We start from the raw sequence: 22,127 nt of genomic DNA on the forward strand, positions 1-22,127 counted from the left end.
GGAGAGGATCCATTGACCCACACTAAGCCATGTCCCTGTTTGTCCTTCCACACCCACTATGCCTCCCAGGACTAGATGGGGTCAGTATTGTCCTGCATCTTCCAGCAGCTGCCAGCATCCACAAACTCACCTCGACTTCCCATGTCTGTCCATACCTACACACAGTTAATGTGGTAATTTTATCTGTAGCTTGTTCAGCTGTCATGTCCCCAGTATCAATGGCTTTTTTCTCCTCCTCTCACCTCCAGATTGCTAGCTGATCCTTCAAGGACACTGCCCCCCACCCTCTTCCCTGCCTCTGCTATGGACACTTCCGCTTTCAGCCTCCCCACACCGGCAGTGCTGGAGGAGGGGAATGCCTCTGGCAGCTGGGCAGGCTTCACCACCCCCAACGGCTCCACCACCGCCAGCCCTGGTGTGGTTGTCAGCAGTGTCCTCATACCCCTGGTCTACCTCATTGTCTGCGTGGTGGGGCTGGCTGGGAATTCTCTGGTCATTTACGTGGTCCTGCGGCACTCTGTGAGCGAGTCGGTGACCAATGTCTACATCTTGAACCTGGCCCTAGCTGATGAGCTCTTCATGCTGGGCCTGCCATTCCTGGCTGCACAAAATGCCCTGTCTTACTGGCCATTTGGGTCTTTCATGTGCCGCCTGGTGATGGCTGTGGATGCGATCAACCAGTTCACCAGCATCTTCTGCCTGACGGTGATGAGCGTTGATCGCTACCTGGCCGTGGTCCATCCAGGGAAGTCCTCCAAATGGCGGACAGCACGGGTGGCCAAGGCTGTAAGTGCGACTGTGTGGGTTCTGTCTTCTGTAGTGGTGCTGCCTGTGGTTGTCTTCTCAGACGTCCCTTTAGGGATGAGTACATGCCACATCCAGTGGCCAGAGCCTGCCTCGGTGTGGAGAGCTGGCTTCATCGTCTACACTGCCACCCTGGGCTTCTTTGGGCCACTGCTGGTGATATGTCTCTGCTATCTTCTTATCGTTGTGAAGGTTCGTTCCTCTGGCAGGCGGGTGAGGGCTCTGTCCTCCAAGCACAAGCTTTCAGAGCGCAGAGTGACTCGCATGGTGGTGGCTGTTGTGGCTGTCTTCGTCCTTTGCTGGCTCCCCTTCTATGTCCTCAACATAATCAATGTCGTCTGCCCACTGCCAGAGGAGCCATCCCTCTTTGGTGTCTACTTCCTCGTGGTGGTGCTGCCATATGCCAACAGCTGTGCCAATCCTATCATCTATGGCTTTCTCTCCTACCGCTTCAAGCAGGGCTTCCGGAGGGCCATCTTCAGGCCATCCCGCCGAGTCCAGAGCCAGGAGGTGCCAGCATGCCCCCCAGAGAAGACTGATGATGAAGGGGAAGAGGGTGAGATCAGCAAGATCACCCAGAATGGTAATGACAGGCAGGAGCATCCTCTAAGCAGTGGGGAAGGAGAAAGCAATGAGCAAAAACCGCTCCCTGAGGAGCCTGTGGGATGCGAAAAGAGCAACAAGTTGCACATCAGTTATTTATGATGAAAGGGATGGTACAGGGGAAAGAGACATTGAGGCATGGGATCCCCTTCACCCTCTGTGTTTTTCTGCCTCAAAGGTGATGGGAGGCAATGATAAAAGGGAATATTAAGGTCCAAGACTCTTCTTGAAGATGAAGAGGGCTCCATGAACTTGTGGAAAAAGCAAGGCATTGTTCTTGGCTTTGGAAGGGACACCTGAGGTTTGTGTGGTACCAGGTAAAGGAATGACTGCATCCAGGGAGGGCTGAAGAGGTGATGGGCACTAACAGTGTGGAGAGAGCAAGATCAGCCCTAGATTGCATGATCCATCCTTAAATGACCCAACTGTGAAGGGCATCAGCTGCCATCTGACTGTGGCACCTCAAGGAAATCCTCAAATGGCATATACAACAAATAGGCATCCCAGTGCCTTGATTATCTTCCTTATAAACATGAGAAGCAGTTTACCCTAAAAGAAAAACACGAAGGAAAAAGTGTCTGCAGTGAAGACATACCAGCCAGTTGTATGAATGGCTGACCCTTCTCTAGCTCTCCAATAAGTCTTGGGGACAACTTTCCTACCCATGCTGGTCGTGGCTAGAGACCACTTTGACTGCTTAAAGCCTCCTCTTTCTTTCCAGGGGCCTCATGGACTCTGGGCAGGCTGATGAGACTTACCTGGGAGAGCAAATGGGACATTTCTTTCCTGCACCTTGCATTCTTCAGAGTTTTCCTGGTGCCTCTGTGCCTTGGTGGAAGATGTAACAAGTATACAGAAGAAGACAGAGGCATGGGTTGGAGGCAGGGTTTCTTACAAGCTGAAATGCCCTTTCCCTTTTCCTCTCCCTAAGCCTTATTGTAAATAAACAAAAAGCCTTTGGACTTAAAAGGCCAAATGAACAGAACCATTCTGTGTGTTTAGGGGAGGGGGGTGCTATAGATTTGGCTCTCCTGAGATTACACAATGTCTTTGAGATGAGTTGATCTCTGTATGGAGTAATGTTTGGCTGGTACAGGAGATATAAAGCATGTATCAGTACAGGATGGGGGTAGGGAGCAGAGGGAGGTCAAGGAATCTCCAGCGTGTGAGAACTATGGTTGCAGGGGACTGGGCAATACTAGGAACTAATTTGTGCTGTGGGAAATGGTAGAGAAGAAATGATGAATCACAGAATCACAGAATTGTCTAGGTTGGAAAAGACCTTGAAGATCATCCAGTCCAACCATTAACCTAACACTGACCGTTCTCAACTACACCATATCCCTCAGCGCTATGTCGACCTGACTCTTAAACACCTCCAGGGATGGGGACTCCACCACCTCCCTGGGCAGCCCATTCCAACACCTAACAACCCGTTCTGTAAAGAAATACTTCCTAATATCCAGTCTAAACTATATATATAGATAGATAGATATAAATATATATCTCTATATATAAAAATATATATATAGATAAATAGATATATAAACTAATCTAAATGATGTGTCTGCATGTGTACAAAGGTATGCAAAAGTTTGATCACTGGACTGTATGTGTATGAGAATGGCTGAACAGGATCAGAGATCGAGAAGTCAGGGCTGATGGGAGATGTGCGTGGGTTGGGCACTGATGCTAACCTGTGCGTGGCTGTGGGGTGTGTATAAATGCGTACAAATGTACTCTAAGGGGGTATGCATGTGTGTAAGTGTACATAAACACAGATGAGGAAGTGTGTTTATGTAATTGTGGGATGTTTATGTTCTGTAGGCATGCGAGTATGGAAGTGTGTGCACACATGTGAATGCTTGGATAGGAGTGTGAGAGTATGTGTGTTACTGTGAGTGTTGGATGAGTGCTTGCTTCTGTACATCGGTTGTTGGAGGGAAGTTGTGGGTGGGCCCGTCTGAGTGTGCAGACTAGAGGAACAGCAATGTATGACGGTGGGTGGGGTGAAGGTCTCTCTCCCCACTTTGGCTTCACTCCTGCAGGTTCTGCTAAATGTCTGTCCCCACACCTTGAACTTCTCCATGAATGCTGTTGCTAAGCTACAGCCACCAAGAAGACTCTCATACCAGAGCCCTTAGTTATATCTGGGCAGTTTTCTCCGCAAATAATTTTAAGAAATGGGAAGGAGGGACCCATCAAAAGGACACATGCCTCCCTAATATTAGGAGATGTTGGAGAAGGCAGTCTGTGGAAGGTCAGTGGCAAGAGATGGCTGGGTGATGGAAAGATGTCTCACAGGTCACTTGAGAGAAGGCATGAGATGTGAAGGGATGGCATGGGGTCAGATGTGCTGGAACAGAAGACAAAAGCCCTGGACTGGGAAGCAGAACAAGCTGCAGAAGCAGAGGATGATAGGAACAGAACCACTTCATGAGGAAGCAAGAGACAAGGTCATCCAAAGGCAATGTGAGAAGAAGTGAAGGCCTGGCAGGCATAAGGGGAACTGCAATGCAGGGCACTAGAGTTTGGGAAAGGACCATCACAGGGTGTCAGGTGAGGAGACATGTCCTAGCCAGGCCAGAGAGCAGAGGAAGTGTGGGAAGGGACTGCAGACATCACCAGGTAAAAGACATTCAGCTGTGCTCTCAGCCACCTCCCTGGCAGAGAAAGATTGTCCCTATGAATCCTCCAACCTCTTTTTTCCTCTTTGAACCTGTGACGCTAGTGCCAAAGCTGTCCATGCCTGTAGGGTCAGTCCGGGAAGCTGAGCTACCAGCAATACCACACAACTATTCCTTAGCTCCTCTTACAAAGTGCACTGGCTCAGTCAGACACTGCAGAGTGCAGGCTCAACTCATGGGGAAAAGAAAGTGCTTGATAGCCAGTTTCTATCCTCTGCTATTTCTTCACATCTCCTCCTCCTCCTATCCATGCATCAGCTGCCCATACTGTGGGCCCCAGTGAGAAAACCAGTCAAATTATTCATGGGCATGGGATACACAGTCTGTTGGACTAAAAAAGCCTCTGTGGTTTTTTTTGCTTGGGGAGCTCCTGCAGCATCCACTGGACGAAGCACAATCAAGAAATCCTAGTACAATGAAGATGAACTGCCAAAGCTCCTGCCTCTATACGGGGCAACAAACAGTGAGAAGTTTAAAAGGTCTGGCTACCAAGTGGTCAGATAGATGGACAACACAGCACTTTAAACGGGGGTCTGTGTTGCTCCTCTTGCAGTGAGGAGCAGGGCAAGGTGAATGCTGGGCACCACTGGCACAGCAATCACTGTAGGACAGAGGAGAGATGGTATTAGCTGAGGAACATGTAGCATTGTTCACAGTTGATGACCAGGCACTGAAGAAGGCAGGTGACAGTGAATGAGGACCTTGCAGGAGGCAGCTCAGGTGGGTGGAGGGCAGGTACAGGAAGGGTTTCTTTCTCCACAGAGTGGCTACCCAGCTGCTGTGGAGAGATGGTTGAGTTCCCTGGTTGCCAACACACTTAACAGAGACACTCTCCTTCACCACTGAATCAAGCTGAGACTTCATTTCACACGCCTTTGCAGCTCCATCTGCTGCAAGTCACCACTCAAGAAACTCCACCAACTGGTTGGCTTCTTAAAATACCTACACCTCTGAAGAGCCCAAACACTACAATCCAGTATTAAGCAAGTGCGCCAAGGAGACATCATTTTGATACATGCAGTCTGAGCTCACTAGTGAGGCAGCTCTGCAGGGAAGCCTGCTGGGGAAAACAAAATGTGTTCCAGTGAGACCTGCAAAAAACTGGGGGTCTTTAGTTTAAACAGAAGTTTAAAAGAAAAGGGTCACAAGCATCATATTTTTCTGTCTTGTGTTTTCTTCTCCCCCCTATGCTGCATCCAGTGTCATTTCAGTGACAAGTTGGGAAAAAAAAAATGGAGATGAATAGAAAATAAGATTGGGGGAGGAAAAAGAGAAGGTATTTTTTGTCCAAAATTCATGAGGAGAAAATGAATGCTACAAAATTCTGCAAACCATCACCATTGATTTTAAGGCTGTTTTTCATAGGAAAACATTTTCATTTCATTTTCATTTGGCGTAACAAAAAGTATCTCGCTGCCTCCTGACCCCTGCCCTCTCTCCACAGCTCTGTCTCCCTCCTGGTGAATCCCCAGCTTTTTCTGTGGTAATAGCATTAATCTGACTGACCTTCTGATCCCTCTCCCTCTCCTAACGATGGTGCGATTGACTCTGGGCAACCCGGAGGCCACGGGAACTGTGTGCAGTGGCTAAGCGAAATTCTGGCTGTGTTCAGGGGGATTTGTTCCAATCAGATGTGGAAATGGATTTTTCTATTCTGGGTGCAGAGGCACGGAGATAAAGCTCCATCAAGCCCTGTTGCTGCACAAAAGGTTTTATTCTCGTCACGTAGAGATTGGAGCTGCAAGACTAGAAAGGGCCACAATGATTTCAGCAGCATTGTGCAGTTCCTCTTCCCAGCAAATGCTTGATCATAGATGGGGTGTCAGAGACGTGGAGAGCCCATTCTGCCAGCTGCTCAGAGAGTTCATATGCACATGTCAGAGTGCACAAGAGCAGATATAGAGAGGCATATGTATGTGATGTGTATACATGCACAGAAATGAGTATTGATGTGATTGCATGCGTGTATGTGTGGGCACATGTGACTGTGTGAATGTGTATAAATATATATACATATTCATGTCTGTGGGTGCTTTGATTCAAGTATCTCTACGTGTGCATGAGACCATATGTGGCCACCCACACAGATGCACATGTACCCAGATATACACCTAAGCATGAACGCAAGAACACAACACACGTACACCTTCATACACACAGCCCGGGCATGGGCTAAAACTGGGAGATGACAACTGGACCTTGCAAATGATCCTCCCTGCACAGGGACCCACCATACATGCACACCCAAGCACATTTCTGTCAGCCCAACAGTGGCCAGGGCCAGCTTCAGACCCAGTCCATGTGACCTTTTTGCTCTGCAGTGGATCTTCAGGAGAGAAACTGGAAGGGCAGTGAATGGTAACCGGGGAGGGGTTCCAGCATGGAGAGGCGAGGGTGCATTTCCAGGCTGTTACTAACACAGCCCACACTTAAATGTTATTTGAAACTGTGTTTGTCGTCAGCAGGGCAACACAGCAGCTCAGTTCAGGCAACAGCAAAACTGTCCAGGCCACATTCTGCTTCAGGTATTGTATGGGACGGTGGAACAAGAGGGTGTGGGGAGAGGGCAGGAAGCAGTTAATCAGTTGTTGAAATAGGGTAGCCGATAGACAGGGAGATACAAAAATGGGAAACAGGCCCTTGTAAAGATGTTCCTGGCTCTCCCGAGGATTGAACAGAGAATTGAAATGCTTTATCTGCGTGAACGAGTGGAAAATATGCAAATATTTGCTCATGAAAACTTGGTGTTCTTTGCCTTCCCAAGCATAAAATATGCAAACGCCATGCACAATGCAGCCGGCTCGCTCAGATCTCACACTGCATCATGCACAAACACACACACAGAGATACGCGGCACGTCAATGCAGCCAGCTAAAGACACGTGCCTGGGCTGCAGGATGTCCTTCGATACGTGACAAACAGGACCGTGTGTGAAGGAAGTATAGACGCCTTGACTCACAGACCCTGCGCGCACGGGCTGTGCCCCATCACTATTTCCTTCAGCGGTCTTTCACCGGAGCGGCTGCGGACCGGCGGGGGGGGGGAGTTTGCAGAGGACGGAGGGCCGTGACCCCCCCGTCCCTGCCTGCCCTCGGCCTTAGGTGGCACCCGTGGGCAGGACAAGGGAGTTGCCCTGCCCTGCCCTGCCCTGCCCTGCCCGGCGCTGCCCCGGGCCCCTCCGGGGCGGGCAGGAGGCGGCGCGGGGCGCGGCGCGAACGGCAGGGGGCGGGCGGCAACCGGGGACCGGGCCGGGGGGAACGGGGGGAGCCCTGCCCGCGTGTCTCACCTCTGTTCTTTTCTCACCTGGAAACGTCCCCGGTTTGAGGCAGGGCTGTGCTCGGCGGGAGCCTGCAGAATGGCTGGTCCCTGCACACCGCGCGGTGTGCTGCTGAGCGCAGACATAAGGGATTGTCGTCGGGATTCTCGTCGGGACGCCTCTCGGACACCACTGCTTTCCTGGAAATCCCACGTATTCAGCATGCAGGTTGTGGGCCTGGAAATCCACGCAGAGCCCTCTGTTACACCCTCAGAGGCATTGTAGCAGCTGCAAGGCATCATACAGTCGCAACAAAGATCTGTTGCTGTGACAAGCATCGAGCTTTGCTGCATAGGCATCGAACAACACCTGTGCCCCATGCCTTGGAGAGGGAGGGATCAACATGCTCATGCTGGATCAGAGGGCCAGAAAACGTGGCAGGACTCTTGTCCTGTTTACTGGTTTTAGGACCAGACACAAGACAGTGCTACCAAGTGATGGTGGAACCTCTCTGTTTCAAACCCCACCAGTGTCAGGCTGTTTCCCTTAGTGGGAAGTACCCATCACAGATCCAAGAGTTTCTGTGAGCTCTTAAACACCAGCTTGCCCCCTCTTGCCACAAAGAGCTTGTTTCTTTAGTGAGAAAGCTCATGGGTACCTCTGGAGAAAATTTTCTTGCCCTAATCACTGTCTACCTCTCTTAGCATGCCTTGTGAGAGTTGAGATGCCCCTCAGTAGTGATCTACTGTTGATAACTGCTCAGGACAGGAGAGTGTGTGTAGGAGAGGACAGCACTGGGGTAAAAACTCCTGGGTCTACATAGGAGTGGATGGGAGGAGGAGATGTTCAGATGCATTCACATGCAGAGAAGCAGAAGGCAGCAGGCTCAGCTGAAGGTTATTTTTAAGAACTGATTCAGACAGGCTACGGTGTCACCTGGTATCTCCCACCCAGCCAAGCTTTTGGGCCTAGATGCTCACAAGGCAGCCAAGTCTTGCTGGTTGCAGCAGGGTTAGCACTTGTAGTCACATGCCAGAGTTTGGGGTAGATACTGGCCCAGTTTCTTGTCTCAGTGGTCTCATAAGCAGGGTCACAAGGTGGAGGTAAGAGATGGGACACTGAAGCTGGAAAAGTTGCCTATGGGGAGAAGGGCAGCCTGGGTGATGTGCCCTTAGCTGCAAGGCATCTCCAACTGATGCAGCTTGTCAGCCAGTCTCTGATACACCATTCAGCTGTGTCTGGCAGACGTGGTTGTCTCGGACTAGCTGTGGGGGCAGTGGGAAGTGGGAGAGAAGCTCATGCTTTCATGCCTAGTGCTGGAGACTGCTAGATCTACCAACATCTTTGCTCTAGCGATGAGTACAGGTGAACAGCTTTTCCAGCTGCTCCTCAGCCACGTGGCATTTCAGCAATGCACAGCAAAAAATCTAGCAGCTTTGCCAGGCCTTGATCTCCGTGTGAGACAGTCCAGGCCACGGAGCAGCCCACAGCAGAAATCCCTGCTGGCAGAAGCGCCTTCAAACTCAGCAGCAGCCTGTGTAAAGCCAGGGAACGTGTCATTCCTGGTTGGTCCAGGCCCCACACGGGCAGAAGTTATGAGAGAAATGTAGCCATGCAGCTGACATCCAACAGCCCTGCCCATCCTCAGCAACGTACAAGATATTCTAAGCCAGTAATTTTATACCGTGTTGGTGCTCTTGGGTAACAAGGCCTGGCTGTTACACAAGCCTCGTGCACAGCCGTGGAGTCCACAGACTGGAAAAGATTTGTCTTATCATAGAATCATAGAATAATTTGGGTTGGAAAGGACCTTTAAAGGTCATCTAGTCTTCCAAATCCCCTCTGCAGCCTGGCTAGATGATCAGCAATCCTGATACAGCAGAGGGTCAGCTGCTGTTACAGCGTAACCCAAGGGCACCCCAAAGTGTTGAAGCATAAAAACACACTGCCACCTTTCCATATCTCAAGTGTACCCCTCCCCATTTTCAGGCACTACAGAAGAGTGAGGCAAAGGTACCCAGCAGCGGTCGGGCAGTGATGGAGAGGAGGCGAGTGCAGAGCAGTGCTTCCCAGCTCTTGAAACACGTGAGCTCTCATTCCAAGGGTAGCAACAGCAGTAGCCAAAAGCCTGAACTTTGCTTCCAGAAGGAATCAGCTGTTGAGCTGAGCAAATCGTGATGTGGTGCGGGGTGGGTGGAAGAAGGGAGGGAGGGAGGGAGGGAGGGAGGGAGGGAGGGAGAGCCAAGACTGACACGGGCCAGCGCAGGGCGGGGGAGGCACTCACAAAGGCCTTGGAGGCAGGATGGAAAAGACAGTAATTACATAAGAGCACTTGGCGAGCATCTGGCTGGAGTCAGCTGGGCCCCACCAGCCCTCTCTCCCTTCACTGCTAACCAGGAGCAGCTGAGGATACAGACAATCCAACGCAGGACCCCCTCCGGAGGGGAGCGGAGGTAAGAGGTCCTCCGCTTCCCCTCCCAGTTTTCGATGCTCTTTGAGGGGGGGGGCAGAGGGGTGGGGAAAATGGGAAAGGGAAAGCAGCTGTGGTGGAGGAGAAGCAGCCAGGAAGGGGAAGAGAAGGAGCTGTTTCTCTGCTTCTTGGTGTTGATGATACCTTTGCTCCAGATGTTTTGGTGAGGGAGGAGCCATGAAGGATGAGTGTGTGGGTGTTTGTGTGTGGATGCAAGTATGTGTAGCAGGGCAGGGGATCCACACGTGCAGCAGGGCAACTGAGCTGTACACAGGGGCTGGAAAGGGGAGAAAACATCAAAGTCATTTGCTTCCTTCTGTACCTGTGGTAGAGAAGGTTAATAGGATGGAAGCAGTCACTGGGAAGAGCCAGGATTTACCCCCTGCTTTGCCCATGTTGGGGGGGTTGCAGGAGAAGGGAGGAAATGTAGAAGGAGGAGGAAGCAGCTGCTTTTGAGCAGGGATTGTTGCAGTCCAATGTGGCCAGAGCTTCCCTGGGCTGCCTCCAAGGCAGAGTGTGTGATGAGGCAGAGGGAAGATTGTTGAGCACACAAGGTGCCTTCAGGCTTGGGTTACACTTAAAAGAGTGGCTGGCACAGAGTTATTGGATAGTGTTCTCAAAACTCGTATCTTGGCCATACAAGCCAAAGCCTTCTGCAAATGTGGCTGCCCTGGCAAAATGTTGCTGGTACAGCCAGTTCCCTTCAGGAAGCAGGGTGATATTACCCTGGCAAAAGTGTCTCTACTGGCATAAACTGCTGCCCAGCTGGGCAATGCCACCAGTGCATGTCTTTGCTGGCTCCCTGTGGGTCCCTTTTCAGCTCAGACAAGACATTAAACACAAAGTCCTGCTCAGTGCCCACTGTGAGCTGTTCTTGCAGTCAGATGAGACAAAGGCAAAGGCCCCAGCTGATGAGGTCCTCCATGAAGAACGTTTGCTTGGTTGGGAGCAACTTGGGAGTGCAGATGGAAATGTGGGACAGAAATGAGGACCATGGCCTCTCTGCTACGTGGAAAGGTAGAGGAGGCCAGACATAAGGCTGAGAGCTGCAGAAGGGGGTAATGTCATGTTTGAAAATAAGTCAGGCAGGAAAACCTGAGGGAGTGAGGCACTGCAACGTTTTTGATGGGACAGAGGAACTTTGTCTTCAGTGTCAATCTCTAAGTTTTCATGCATCCCAGAAAATTTATTTGCTTTCAATAGTACTGTCAGCTGCCAAAATCCCCACCAGCAGCAGACAAGAGTAGACCACGCAACTGATGACAAAAACCTGCTTCTGTCTGCTGATAAGGCTCCATTAGCGAGACGTGTTGCCCAACCTTTCCCCCTCTCATTTTCCAGCAGGAGAAACTGAGGCACAGGCAGATGTGGGGGAGACTTGCAATGGGTCTCATTGCATGGCAGTGCTGGAGCCTGGCTAGAGGAACTCATGAACACAGCAGTAAATTTCTTGGTCTTCTTTCTGCCACAGCTGGGAGACATGTTCGGTCCATGTTCATTGAGCTCCAGGCTGACAGACAGCCTGAGAATATCTCCAGGCCTCACAGCCCCCCTTCCTCCCTTCCCCCCAGCTTGCAGCACATATTTTCCCAGAGTTTTCCGCTTGCTTCTCCAGTGGTGCTGGGGTCCTGCCAAACGCCAGCCACTCTGGGAAGCGGGGCCTCCCATTCCAAAACCAAACAAATGGGAGAGGAAAACAGAAAAAAAAAAAGTCCAAGCACACATAGACACACACAAAACCCTTTCACCCTCAGAAACCTTGGAGCCTTCTCCAGCTTCTCTTGGAAATTGCAGGACTGCTGACTTGGCACTTCTGGTGCCCGCAGAAGAGAGCTATTGTTCATCCTTACTTCTGCCTCCCAAAGATACATATGTGCACCCCCTGGGGTATAAGTTCCCAAATCCAGTTTTGCTGCAGGGTAGGATCCCCAAAATGCTCTTCCCAAGATTCTGCAGTGTAAGAAAAGTCTCCTGCCTGTCCCCCTCTGCAGTCTTCCCCCCCCCCCCAAAATACCCTTCATTCCCAGGTTCTGGTGCAACCACGGAGTGCTCACCCCAACAGCACAAGCACATCAGCTGGGTGCCAGGCTGGGGGCAAAGATCATGGCCAGGGTTTGCTCCAAGTCCTCAGCTTTGCTGGCAGGCAGCTTCCCACTTCAGGCCAGACACACCCGTTCAGCCTGGGACCTAACTGTGGGATGTGACTGGGGATGATGATGTGTACTAGAGTGCAAGGCCTGGGGCCCTGCCCAGGAGGAGGGGATGACCGGTGAGGGAAAAAAACTGATGCCTCTCCCAGTTGGCAGATGAGCCTGCTAGAAATATCATGCCTGGAGCGAGAAGCCACAGTTACGTGCAGAAGAAACAATGCAGGGCAGAATGAAAGATGTAGTTTGGGGACTATGAGTGGGAGAGGCACAGCTGGGGAGAGAGCATGGCCAGCCAAGTGAAGGGTTAATGCACGGGACAAGGGACTAACGAAAAGGAGTGAGGGCAGAGTTCTGTACCATCCCACCTGAAGGAAAGTCTGTCTCTTGCACCGATGCACCTCACCTTGTCCATTCTGAGACGCTCAGGGAGGGACACTGCTCTGCTGCCTGCCCACCCTTTGCACGGGGTGCAATCTGTGCTACCTGCATTTTGCTGACCAGGGCTAGGCTGTTTGGAAGTGAAAAGGCAGAAAAAACAACAAACAAAAACCATAGATAAGGAAAAGGCACTACCTAGGAAAGAGTTAAAAGGCACTGAAATGCAAGCCTCAAGCCAGTTTGCAGTGGAGAGCGCCCAAAGCCAGGGAGGGAAAGGGAGGGAGAGGAGAGGGGAGGGAGCAGGTCCAAGCCCGGCTTGTGCACCCAGCCAGCACTGAGCAGTGCCTGTGCCAAGAGCCAGCTTTATTAAAGCCATGGGCCCGGAGGCTGTCTTTGCAGGCGGAGGGGAGCCCAGGAGCAGGGGCTGGGAAGCAAAGAGGGGAGCCCTCAGCCTCTGGGGTGAGCTGCCATGCTGCGCTGGGGTGCAGGCAGAGGGAAGGGGGGCAGAGGCTGGGAAAGGGGCTTTCTCAGCTTGTTTGCGTGTCTATGTTTCGTAAGCATACTTCTCTGCAGGCTGCCTGCTCCGAGCTTTGCTTCCTTCGCCCTCTGCAGCGGAGCAGCTCCCCTCTGGTCTGTCTGCAAAGGCCTGCAGTGCCTGGTCCTCTCAGAGGAGCCAAGCAGCCCTTTGGAAAGGTGCTGGGGTCTGGCTGAGAACACAACTGAGCATTGGTGGGAGGGGGCTGAGGCACAGAGAGGAATGGGATTTGGTGGGGGGAAGGAGGGGGGCTGAAGTTAAGTTCCCAGCCCACAGGAGAAGGAACCTCTCTGCAGAGAGATGTGGGTCAGACTCCTGTTGGGACAGGGGGATCATTGGATTAGACTCCTGCAAAGAGTTGATACCTAGTGACTGGAGGACTGGAGAAGGTTTTTACAGCCCTCCCCACAGAGTCAGCAGCCTACCAGAGCATGCTTTTGCTAAAGGGGCCGTGTGGTTTGCCATGTTTCCTTCCTCTATCCCAGCCTGGGGACTGAACCTTCTAGTGGCTCCAGTGGTTTGCCTAGTGAGGGCCAAGCCTTCTTCTAGGGTTAGCACCTAGTCTCCATTGGTCTGGGCAGAAGGGCATGGGGCATGCTCTTAGGCCATGCGGTTGCTACTCAGATTGCAGCCTTGAACCTGCAGGGACTGCAAGCATGTGAACTCCCTCCACAGGACAATGCCATTTCATCCCACTGCTGGCTCCAGCCACAGAAAGATGTTTTGTGGTGATCTGTGCTCCATCCCCCATGTCCTCCCCTTCTTATACCTCACTCTGGCACTTCCTTGATTCTTCCCAGGTCACCATGGACATAATTTACCTGCGCACACCCCTGGCCTTCCTTCTTCTCCCTCTTATTGTACTTGGGGCACCCACTGATGAACCCAACCTCACAGAACCAGCCCCTGGTGCTTGCAAGCGCTGTTGTGACCCACTGGACTCTTCCACAGAAGCCCCACCGCTCCCTCTCAGCCACCACCACTTGCCCTACCCAATGCCGGAGGTCCGTCCCTATATCAACATCACCATACTGAAGGGTAAGTGCCCGTCTTGGCCCCAGGATGCCAAGGCCTGCTCAGGGACTGGTGTCACTGTAGTGGAGGTGACAGCTGGGTTGCTGGCATGCTGGTCATGTTAACAGACTGCCAGATGCCATCCTGAAGCGTATGTGCCCACACACACTGTGCCCAGGGTTTAGATATTTTGTGCTGTGATCAAGAGTAGCCTGTGGGGAGGGAAGTCAGTGCATATCTGTGCTGTGAACTCTGTGTCTCACGATGCTGCCTGCCACCAGCTCTTCCTCCCTGCTAGCACAGGAGTGGCAGTGGCAGCCGTTTGCCAAGCTGGGAGGACACCTTCCTTGCCTCAGACTTCCAGAGTCCTGTAGTGCCTGAGGGAAGGCGCAGTCTCTATCCAGCTGCAAAATAAGCATGTTTGGAGGGTAGGCGTTGGCACCCAGGAAGTCTGTGGGAAAACCTTCTCCAACTCCACGGGTCACATGCATTTTGGAGATGGTGGAGGGCAAGGGGAGGCAGCAGCTATTTGCAAGCACCTCCAGGCTAACTGGCAGTAACCTCCAGCTCATTCCACACTGCTGTGGCTGGCTTGGCTAACGGGAAAAGGCTCCCTGTTTTAGATCAGCTCCTGCCTTCAGGCCTCTCCTTTTAGTCTTTGCTGTGGGCAAAAGCCCGTTCCCAGCTGGATTCTGCTCCGCTCATTTATCATTGCTTTGTGGTTCCTCTGGGCTAGCTGGGCAGATGCTCCCCCTTCCCTGCCCAGCCTGGAAATAGCTGCAATCCATCAAAGTTCAGAAGTGTGTCTGGGGCAGATAGAGGCCTGGTCTGGAGTCGGGTGTTGCAGGGGTACCTGCAATACCACGCCAGGGATGGAGAGGAGGGAAAGAACAAGGTACAAATTTGGGATGCTGTCACTTGTGCTGAAGGCTCCTCTGACCCCCATCTCTTCTTTCTATACACAAAGTACGTTCTGGTGCTGCTCTTTCTCTGTATTGATGCCTGCCCAAGCGTGTGACAGGCAGCGCACAAACCCCAGGGTAGAACTGCAGTATTAATGATAAAGGATGCCCAAAGGATGCTGGTATTGTCAAAGTACCAGTCCTCTAGCTTGCACCACACCATCTGCCAAGTCTGACTTGGATATTTTGCCTCTGACCCACCTCACTCTCTCTCTCTAGTCATATTCTCCCACAGGCATTAGCACTTCTTCCCCTTCTCCAGCCTACAGCAAGAACGGTGTGCACACTGCATGGATAATTGGGTCATAGGGGTGTAGGAGGGCAGGGGCTGTGATGGAGGTAAAGGAGTGTGGAGGAGGAAGAAGAGGTAAAAAGCCCCAGTGGTACTTTGCACTCTCATCCCTCTCAGGCTGAAGTCTCCTCAGGACAGGTCCTACTGCCTCCAGCAAGGCCGTATCATGTGATGAGCAAGGAGTTCATAAGAGAAGAGACCCCGGTTGTACTCAGCTCCGCTAGCTCCTTTCCCATGAAGCACAATGATATTGTGACCCTCATGAGCATTCCTTCTTCTGACATTGCCCCATCCTTGAGCATTCCTCTGTCTCCTCATTAGGTTTTCTCACCACCACTTTTACGTCTGGTATCACACAGGAGTTGTGTCCTCTGCTTCCTCTTGCAGGAGAGAAAGGAGACCGGGGAGAGCCTGGTATGCCAGGGAAATGGGGCAAAGAAGGACCACGAGGTGAGAGAGGTGCCCAGGGCCAGAAAGGCAGTAAAGGACAGATGGGCACAGCGGGAGACCCCTGCAAACATCAGTATGCTGCATTCTCCGTCGGTCGCAAAAAAGCACTGCACAGCAGTGAGGGCTTCCAGGTCTTGATCTTTGACACCGTCTTCGTCAACCTCTACAGCCACTTTGACATGTTCAATGGCAAATTTTACTGCTATGTAGGTGGACTTTACTATTTCAGCCTCAATGTCCACACCTGGAACTTTAAGGAGACCTACATGCACATCATGCACAACGAAGAAGAGGCAGTCATCTTGTATGCCCAACCCAGTGACCGCAGCATCATGCAGAGCCAGACCCTCATGCTGGAGCTTCAGGAAAATGATGAGATCTGGGTGAGGCTCTACAAGCGGGAGCGGGAGAATGCCATTTACAGTGATGATGTTGATGTGTACATCACCTTCAGTGGGTACCTGGTCAAGCCCAGCCTTGACTAACTGCCACTCCTCCTCCTTGGAGCCTCTTTGGCCTTTTCCTTCCTTCCTCTCTCTCTCTCTTTACTGCCCACAACCACTGCAAATCACTTGGAAATGGGCCTGTCAAGTCTCAGGCAGAGTGTGAAACTTGCCGCACTGGCTCCCACCTCACGCTCTCTTGTTGCCAGGCCTTTATCTGTCCACTTACAGCATGACACTACCATCTTTTTCCCCCTCACCTCATGAGCCCAATTTAGGCTATTGGCTTATTCTCAATCTGCCAGTGAGCTGTGTCTGGCATTTAGGGTCCTAGAGCAGGAGGAAAGTTAAAATGGTGCTCCTGGGGATGTGTCCATCCTTGGGGCTTCATACACAAAGGACTCCTGTAGAAAGGGCTAGAAAGTCCCCACCGCCCAGGTGCATCCTGGCTCCTCTCTGTCCCAACTAGACATGTCGGGTTTGCAGCCTGCAACGTGGCCTTAATGTCACCTCTCACACCTGTAGTCTGGAGAGCTGACTGGGGTCCAATGGCCTCCTGTAACGCAAGGAAGATATAGGAGCAGTGAGAGATGGTACTGTCTTTCCAGAAAGGGAACTGTTGGCCTTCTGAAGTATGTCATTGGCTTTCCTTAGACACTCTTCTGGGTCACAGAGTCCAGGCTGACTGTAAAATCTAGGCCTAGTGGGATTATTCTCTGTGTTAGCTCTAAATCTTTGAGGAGATGAAGAGCCAGACACTCAGCCAGACCCTTCAGAGGCATCTGCCATTGAATCAGTAAAGTCCACCACTCTATTCCCATTAGGGATCATAAGTACAGAATGAGAGAGAGAGACAACCCTGTAAGTGGTAACAATCCTACCAAACCTCTCTCCCAAACTTCCTCTGGCATGCTACTCAGTCTTGGTTCTCCAACTGTGGGAAGCTAGTCCAGACGGTGAACCCGAATCTGCTCTTTTCTTTGGCAGAGGTGCACCCATGCCCTTCCATTGGTATCGGCAGTCATCTCTAACACAGGGGAGAGTCAGGCCCTGGCTCCTGCATGCCATTACATTGTCCTTCTGAAGGTGGTTCTCCCACACTGGTATTGAGGGACCTGAGCTGGAGGCTGTAAGGGCAATTGCACTTAAATCAGTTCCAAACTTGGTCAGGTTGGCACCTCTTTACCTCTGTGATGGAAAAGAGGTAGAGGTGAGACTACAACACCTCACTCCAGGGTTAAAAGCTTCCCTGCCACATGCTCTGTGCCCTTTTCTGGCAATCATCTCATGAGAGCATGTGGCTAAACCAAACTCACACTACTCTTGTCAGGTTGGAGATGTTGCAATGGGAAAGGAGTGCCAGCAGTAGTTTTCTAGTACCGTTTGTACTGGTCTGACACTGCTGTCACTCACATCCCTCTGGGATTGCTATGGGCCAGGGAGACCATGTGACACTGGCTCAGCACTTTGGGAAACCTACTTCTGCATGTTGTGATGCTCCTGTAAACAGCAGTGCCAAGACTTGTCTGGTTTTTGTCTCAGGACAGGAAAAGCAGGAGAAACTGTATTTCTCCTCTGCCCATCACTGATAATGAAGTCTTCTGACTTACCTAGCTTCTGCGGTCTCATGATTAGCCATGGTCTATAGCACCTGGGACTACCAGAGCTCTCCCATAGGAGATATGCATCATTATACAGGACTAGGTCTGGTACACTCAGCCCAGGATGGCAAAGGCACAGGGACTCAGGCTAAATATTAAAAATGAACTTGAGAGAATTGCAGGATATTTTCTCTCTTGCCCTGTTTACTTACCCTCCCTGCTTTGCTAAGGAAGCAGTACAGACTGGAACGAGTTTCAGACACTTTTTGTCCTGGATCCTCCCCACCACTGTCACTGAGGCAATGGGTATAAAAAAAAAGTTTCACTGAGGCAAATCTGGGTTTTTCCCAGGAAAATGTGATGATGATAACATGGGAACTAAAGGACACTGTGAGTTTCTTCCACTCCCTTAGCAGGTCAAGCATGTGGCATTGCTCAGAGACAGGATTTCAGGCATTAGAGAGGAAGCAACATTCTGGAGGTAGGTGATGCTCAGGAGTGAATCCCTTTCTCTCTTCCTCAGCAGGCTGCAAACCCAGATATTGTCTATTTACAGTGTATAGTGCCCCTGCATCTCCCTGAAGAGAAGCAAGCCTCTCTAACACTGAATATCTCCAGAAACAAATTTTCTTCTTCCTCCTTTTCTATTTGGTGTTTGAATGCCAGTGATAGGTCTCATGTGCTACCCATGAGCAGCCGGATGGTGCCTGATGCACATGAGAGAGGAGGGCAGGGGGACCAAAGGATGTGTTTAACAGGCTTCTTGGTGCTAAACAAGATGGCAATCCCTTGGTGCTAAATCAGATTTCAGGGGTATTGGGTGCTTTCTGGAAGGTGTAGTAGGCTGAGTTGTAACGTACTGTGGAATTAATGGTGCTTTATGTTACAAAACCAAACTCCAAGAACTTTTGTATATATATTTTTTTTTTCAGTGGTATTAAACTTTTTTCCCTGGTTGTTTTGCACTTAGATCTGCTTTTCCCTCCCAGACTATTCCTTCTAACTCTGGTTATCACTGAGTAGTGTGATAGAAAGGACACTGACCTGAAAGAGACAGGTACAAAGTCTAACTCAGCTCTGAAACTTCCCTGAGCAACCCTTGGCAATCTTCTGTTTGTTTCCTTTGTGGAGACTTAAAGATGTTTATTGCTTGAACCCTTCCAATTATGACAACCCTCTCCTCTTTGCTGGGAAAGCTTTGAGCAAATTCAAGGAAAGATTCTTTGGAAATTACCAAAAAAATCCCAGGACAATACAATGGGTTGTAAGATTCAAGTACTTAATTATATTGAGGAAGCTTGGGCTAATGCTGGGGTTCTTTCAGGGTGGATCAGACCCTTTATCTTGTGAAATTTTTAGCACATCCTTCTATCAAATACTTAGTAAGCATGTGTGTTTTCTATTTTCCCTGTGGTGTTTCTCTTTTCTCTGCCAAGAGGTGAAAGCCAGGAAGTACAGATGTAAGAGGAACATCTAACTGTTGACTAGACACTTGTGCTTGCTAACAATGGCGTGAGTGGCAGTTCCAGAGTTAAGCTGGACACACATTTTTGGAGGACCTGTGTGTGATGAGAAAGGATTGACGTTCAGGGCAGAGGTGGAAAGACAAGTTGTGATTGCCCATAAAGTTGGCAGAAATGGGGAACCATGAGGGGGGAGTGGAGACTTGGAGGCTTGAGTGGAAGATCTAGGAGAATTAGAGTCCTAAAGACAAGGGGATGCCTTTTGGAGGTCTCAGTGCAAGTTGAAGAGGTAAGTGGGGTTTTGTTTAGCATCTTTGGGGTTTGGACTGAGAGGACTCCTGATGAAATGGAGGAATGGACAAGAAAACAAGAGGAGATGCCCATATAGGACCTTCTGGTTTGAGTTTAATTCATCTTCGCATAGTTTCTCCTGTGGTTTGACATATACCAGACGCTTTGTTTGGCAAGGGGTGGAAAACATAATCATACACATCCTTACAGGCCTCTTTGGCCCTGTGTCAGGTACAGAACTAGGGAGATATATATTCTAGCAAATACAATACTCTGTCAGGTCAGAGCCCAGATTTCTTTGCATTTTTTATTTACTTCTGAGGAAGCAGATAGAAACGTGTCCTCAGGAAGTGCAGTGGTTGCACTTGTGCATGTTCCTGGCCCCTTGAGGTGAGATGCTGGTAGATTGGAGGTGACTTTGTCACACTTACAAATGGAGAGGGGTGAGGGAGGAGGGAGAAGTGAAAATGTGTAGCCAAAAGTTCTAGAAAAGTTTTCTATGATTTAATCCTTCAGCCTTCCCACTTGGAGAGGAAATTGCCACCTGAAGAGTCTCCTCAGCAAAATCCCTTGGGGCTAAAATGCATGGTGAGAGATGGGGTCTGTAGCCAGTGTCACCCATCACACCATGGATGCCTGACTGGGGAGCTGCTGTAGGTGAGGCTCAGCTCAGGCAAGGTGGACCCTGCAATGCTGCTGAAGGAATGAGGGCTAGACTGAGTCAGACCAGCCTTGCTGCCCTGCCTGTGGGTGCAGCCATGCCCTGAAGGCCACGAGACCTCCATTCACTTCATTCACCCCACGACTGGGTCCTTTTCATGCAATGGAGCTGCCCTGTGTTATGTGAGCCTGGGGATGGTAACAGCCTCTCTCCTGGGTGAAGCAAGAAGCATGCCCTGGGGTGGACAGCTACAGCATTACCCCTGGGGCCATGACTCTCTTTTCTGCTGAAAGACAGGTCCAAGCTCTGTTACAAAGGGCTCTGTGGCCATGTCTCGAGATTGTTCAAGGTATCTTCCAAGGGGTTGTCTCTTTAAACTGGCTTCCTGTGGGTTTGTGGTCTTACAGGTAAGAAAGTGGGGGGTGGGGGGTGGGGGAGAACAGGTAGAGAGGAGGTAAAGGGCAGGATATGATGCTGTCTCTGGGGAAGAAAGTGCATGTCAGGACCAGCTCAGGAGAAGTTGAAGGTCCTGTTCCTTGCCCTGTGATAGCTGTGGGAAAGGGGAAGGGAGAAGCAAGGCAAGAAAAGGAATATAAAAGAAGACCTTTGACCCTACTGGGGGCACTGAAATGGGCACAGGTGGACATGCCTGCACCCAAAGCACCTGGGAAAACGGGCACAGGATAGTAGGACCTGGCTCTGCATCTCCCCTGATCATTTGTCACAGGTGGGGCAGCCATGGGAAAGGTCTCTGGCAGCCCCTCAAGCCTTGCCCCAACTTCCAGCCATGGTGCAGGGCCTGCCCCACATCAGGGATTTGTGAACCATTCAGAGGGCTGCCACACTGTTTCCCCTCTGCTCCAGCCTGCTCCTCCCAAACCACCCAGACAACCTGCTTCACCCACGCCTCAGCCATGTTTATCTCCCAGAGTCCAGGGAGGGAGAGGGGGTGATGCAACACCCCAGCCAACACCACCCAGTGCTGCAAGCAGAGCCCCTGCCTCCAATCCAGTCCATAACAGCCACATGCCAGCAACGGGCTGAACCTGCCCCAGATCTCCTTTTTCTCACCTTCCCTTTCCCATTGCTGGCTGGGGGATGCTGTTGGGCCCAAAGGGCTAGATGTGGACCCTGCCCGTGGCTGTGTGGATTGTGGGGCACAGCTGCATTGCCAAGGGCGATTGTTCCACCACCTTGCATGGGTGGCATAGCCCTCCTCTGATCACAGTGGGAAAATGGGCATTTGCTGAACCATGTCGGGCTTCAGAGGCCAGCTCGATGTGCACTCTGCTATGACACCCACACATGTATACACACGCATGTACCAGCCCCATATGGACATCTCTCACTTTCCTGCAACGGAAACTGTTGCCCTTTGTGAACCTGGCTCACTCTGAAGATGCTATCAGGAGGTGGGTAGAGGAGGGCTGAGGCTCCAAGCCTCTTCAGTACAAGCACAGCTCCCTCACCTCTTTTTCCACAAGACCTCTGTGATCTCTCTCCCTGCAGTTATACCACTGTGAGTGCCAGGGCAGAAGGTTTAAATCTGAGGCTTCTGACAGTTTCTCAACCCACAGACTGTCCCATCTCTTGAGTTTGTGTCACAACTCACAGATGACTGGGGAATTATTGCAAAATCTCCCACCTTTCCCAGATTCTGCTTGCAATGGCTAAAATGGAAGGGAGCAGGATAGAGAGCTCTTGGGTTGGAGAAGCTAAGAAGTAGGGGGTTCCCCATCCACCTGGGAAGGCTGGGAATGCAGGCCTGGGTGAGCGGGAGGCAAGGGGCTGGGTTGTTTCTTGATTCACATGAACATACTTGCATCCATGTCTTCGAGCAGTGAGGCTGACCTGCATCAGCCTTAAAGCTGATGAAGTGCCTCAACTGCCAGGGAGCCCAGACAATGAAAACTGCAGTGCACCTCTGAGGTGGCAGATGCGTCCAAGCCTCACTGGTTGCTACTGAGGACAGTTAAAATGCTTCAAAGTAGCCAGGGGAAGAAAATGCCCAGGGATAAAAAGGAGGACAACAGGTCTCCTGTTTAACTGACACACATCCTGCAGGCA

At 51.1% G+C, this 22,127-nt stretch overlaps 2 protein-coding genes across 2 annotated transcripts; both read left to right on the forward strand.

Moving 5' to 3' along the window:
• The first annotated feature begins 301 nt into the window (after nucleotides 1–301).
• SSTR3 (somatostatin receptor 3) lies at nucleotides 302–2,386 on the forward strand. Its single transcript, XM_074871237.1, has one exon. It carries the CDS (start codon nucleotides 304–306, stop codon nucleotides 1,507–1,509), a length of 1,206 nt encoding a protein of 401 aa, XP_074727338.1. The 5' UTR covers nucleotides 302–303; the 3' UTR covers nucleotides 1,510–2,386.
• Nucleotides 2,387–9,722: 7,336 nt separating this feature from the next.
• On the forward strand, nucleotides 9,723–16,288 carry C1QTNF6 (C1q and TNF related 6). Its single transcript, XM_074871241.1, has 3 exons — nucleotides 9,723–9,803; nucleotides 13,684–13,921; nucleotides 15,539–16,288. The coding sequence occupies exons 2-3, from the start codon at nucleotides 13,690–13,692 to the stop codon at nucleotides 16,084–16,086; spliced, it is 780 nt and encodes a 259-aa protein (XP_074727342.1). The 5' UTR covers nucleotides 9,723–9,803; nucleotides 13,684–13,689; the 3' UTR covers nucleotides 16,087–16,288.
• Nucleotides 16,289–22,127: the final 5,839 nt, after the last annotated feature.

Source organism: Strix uralensis, chromosome 5, assembly GCF_047716275.1.
Source record: "Strix uralensis isolate ZFMK-TIS-50842 chromosome 5, bStrUra1, whole genome shotgun sequence".
Lineage (NCBI taxonomy): Eukaryota > Metazoa > Chordata > Aves > Strigiformes > Strigidae > Strix > Strix uralensis.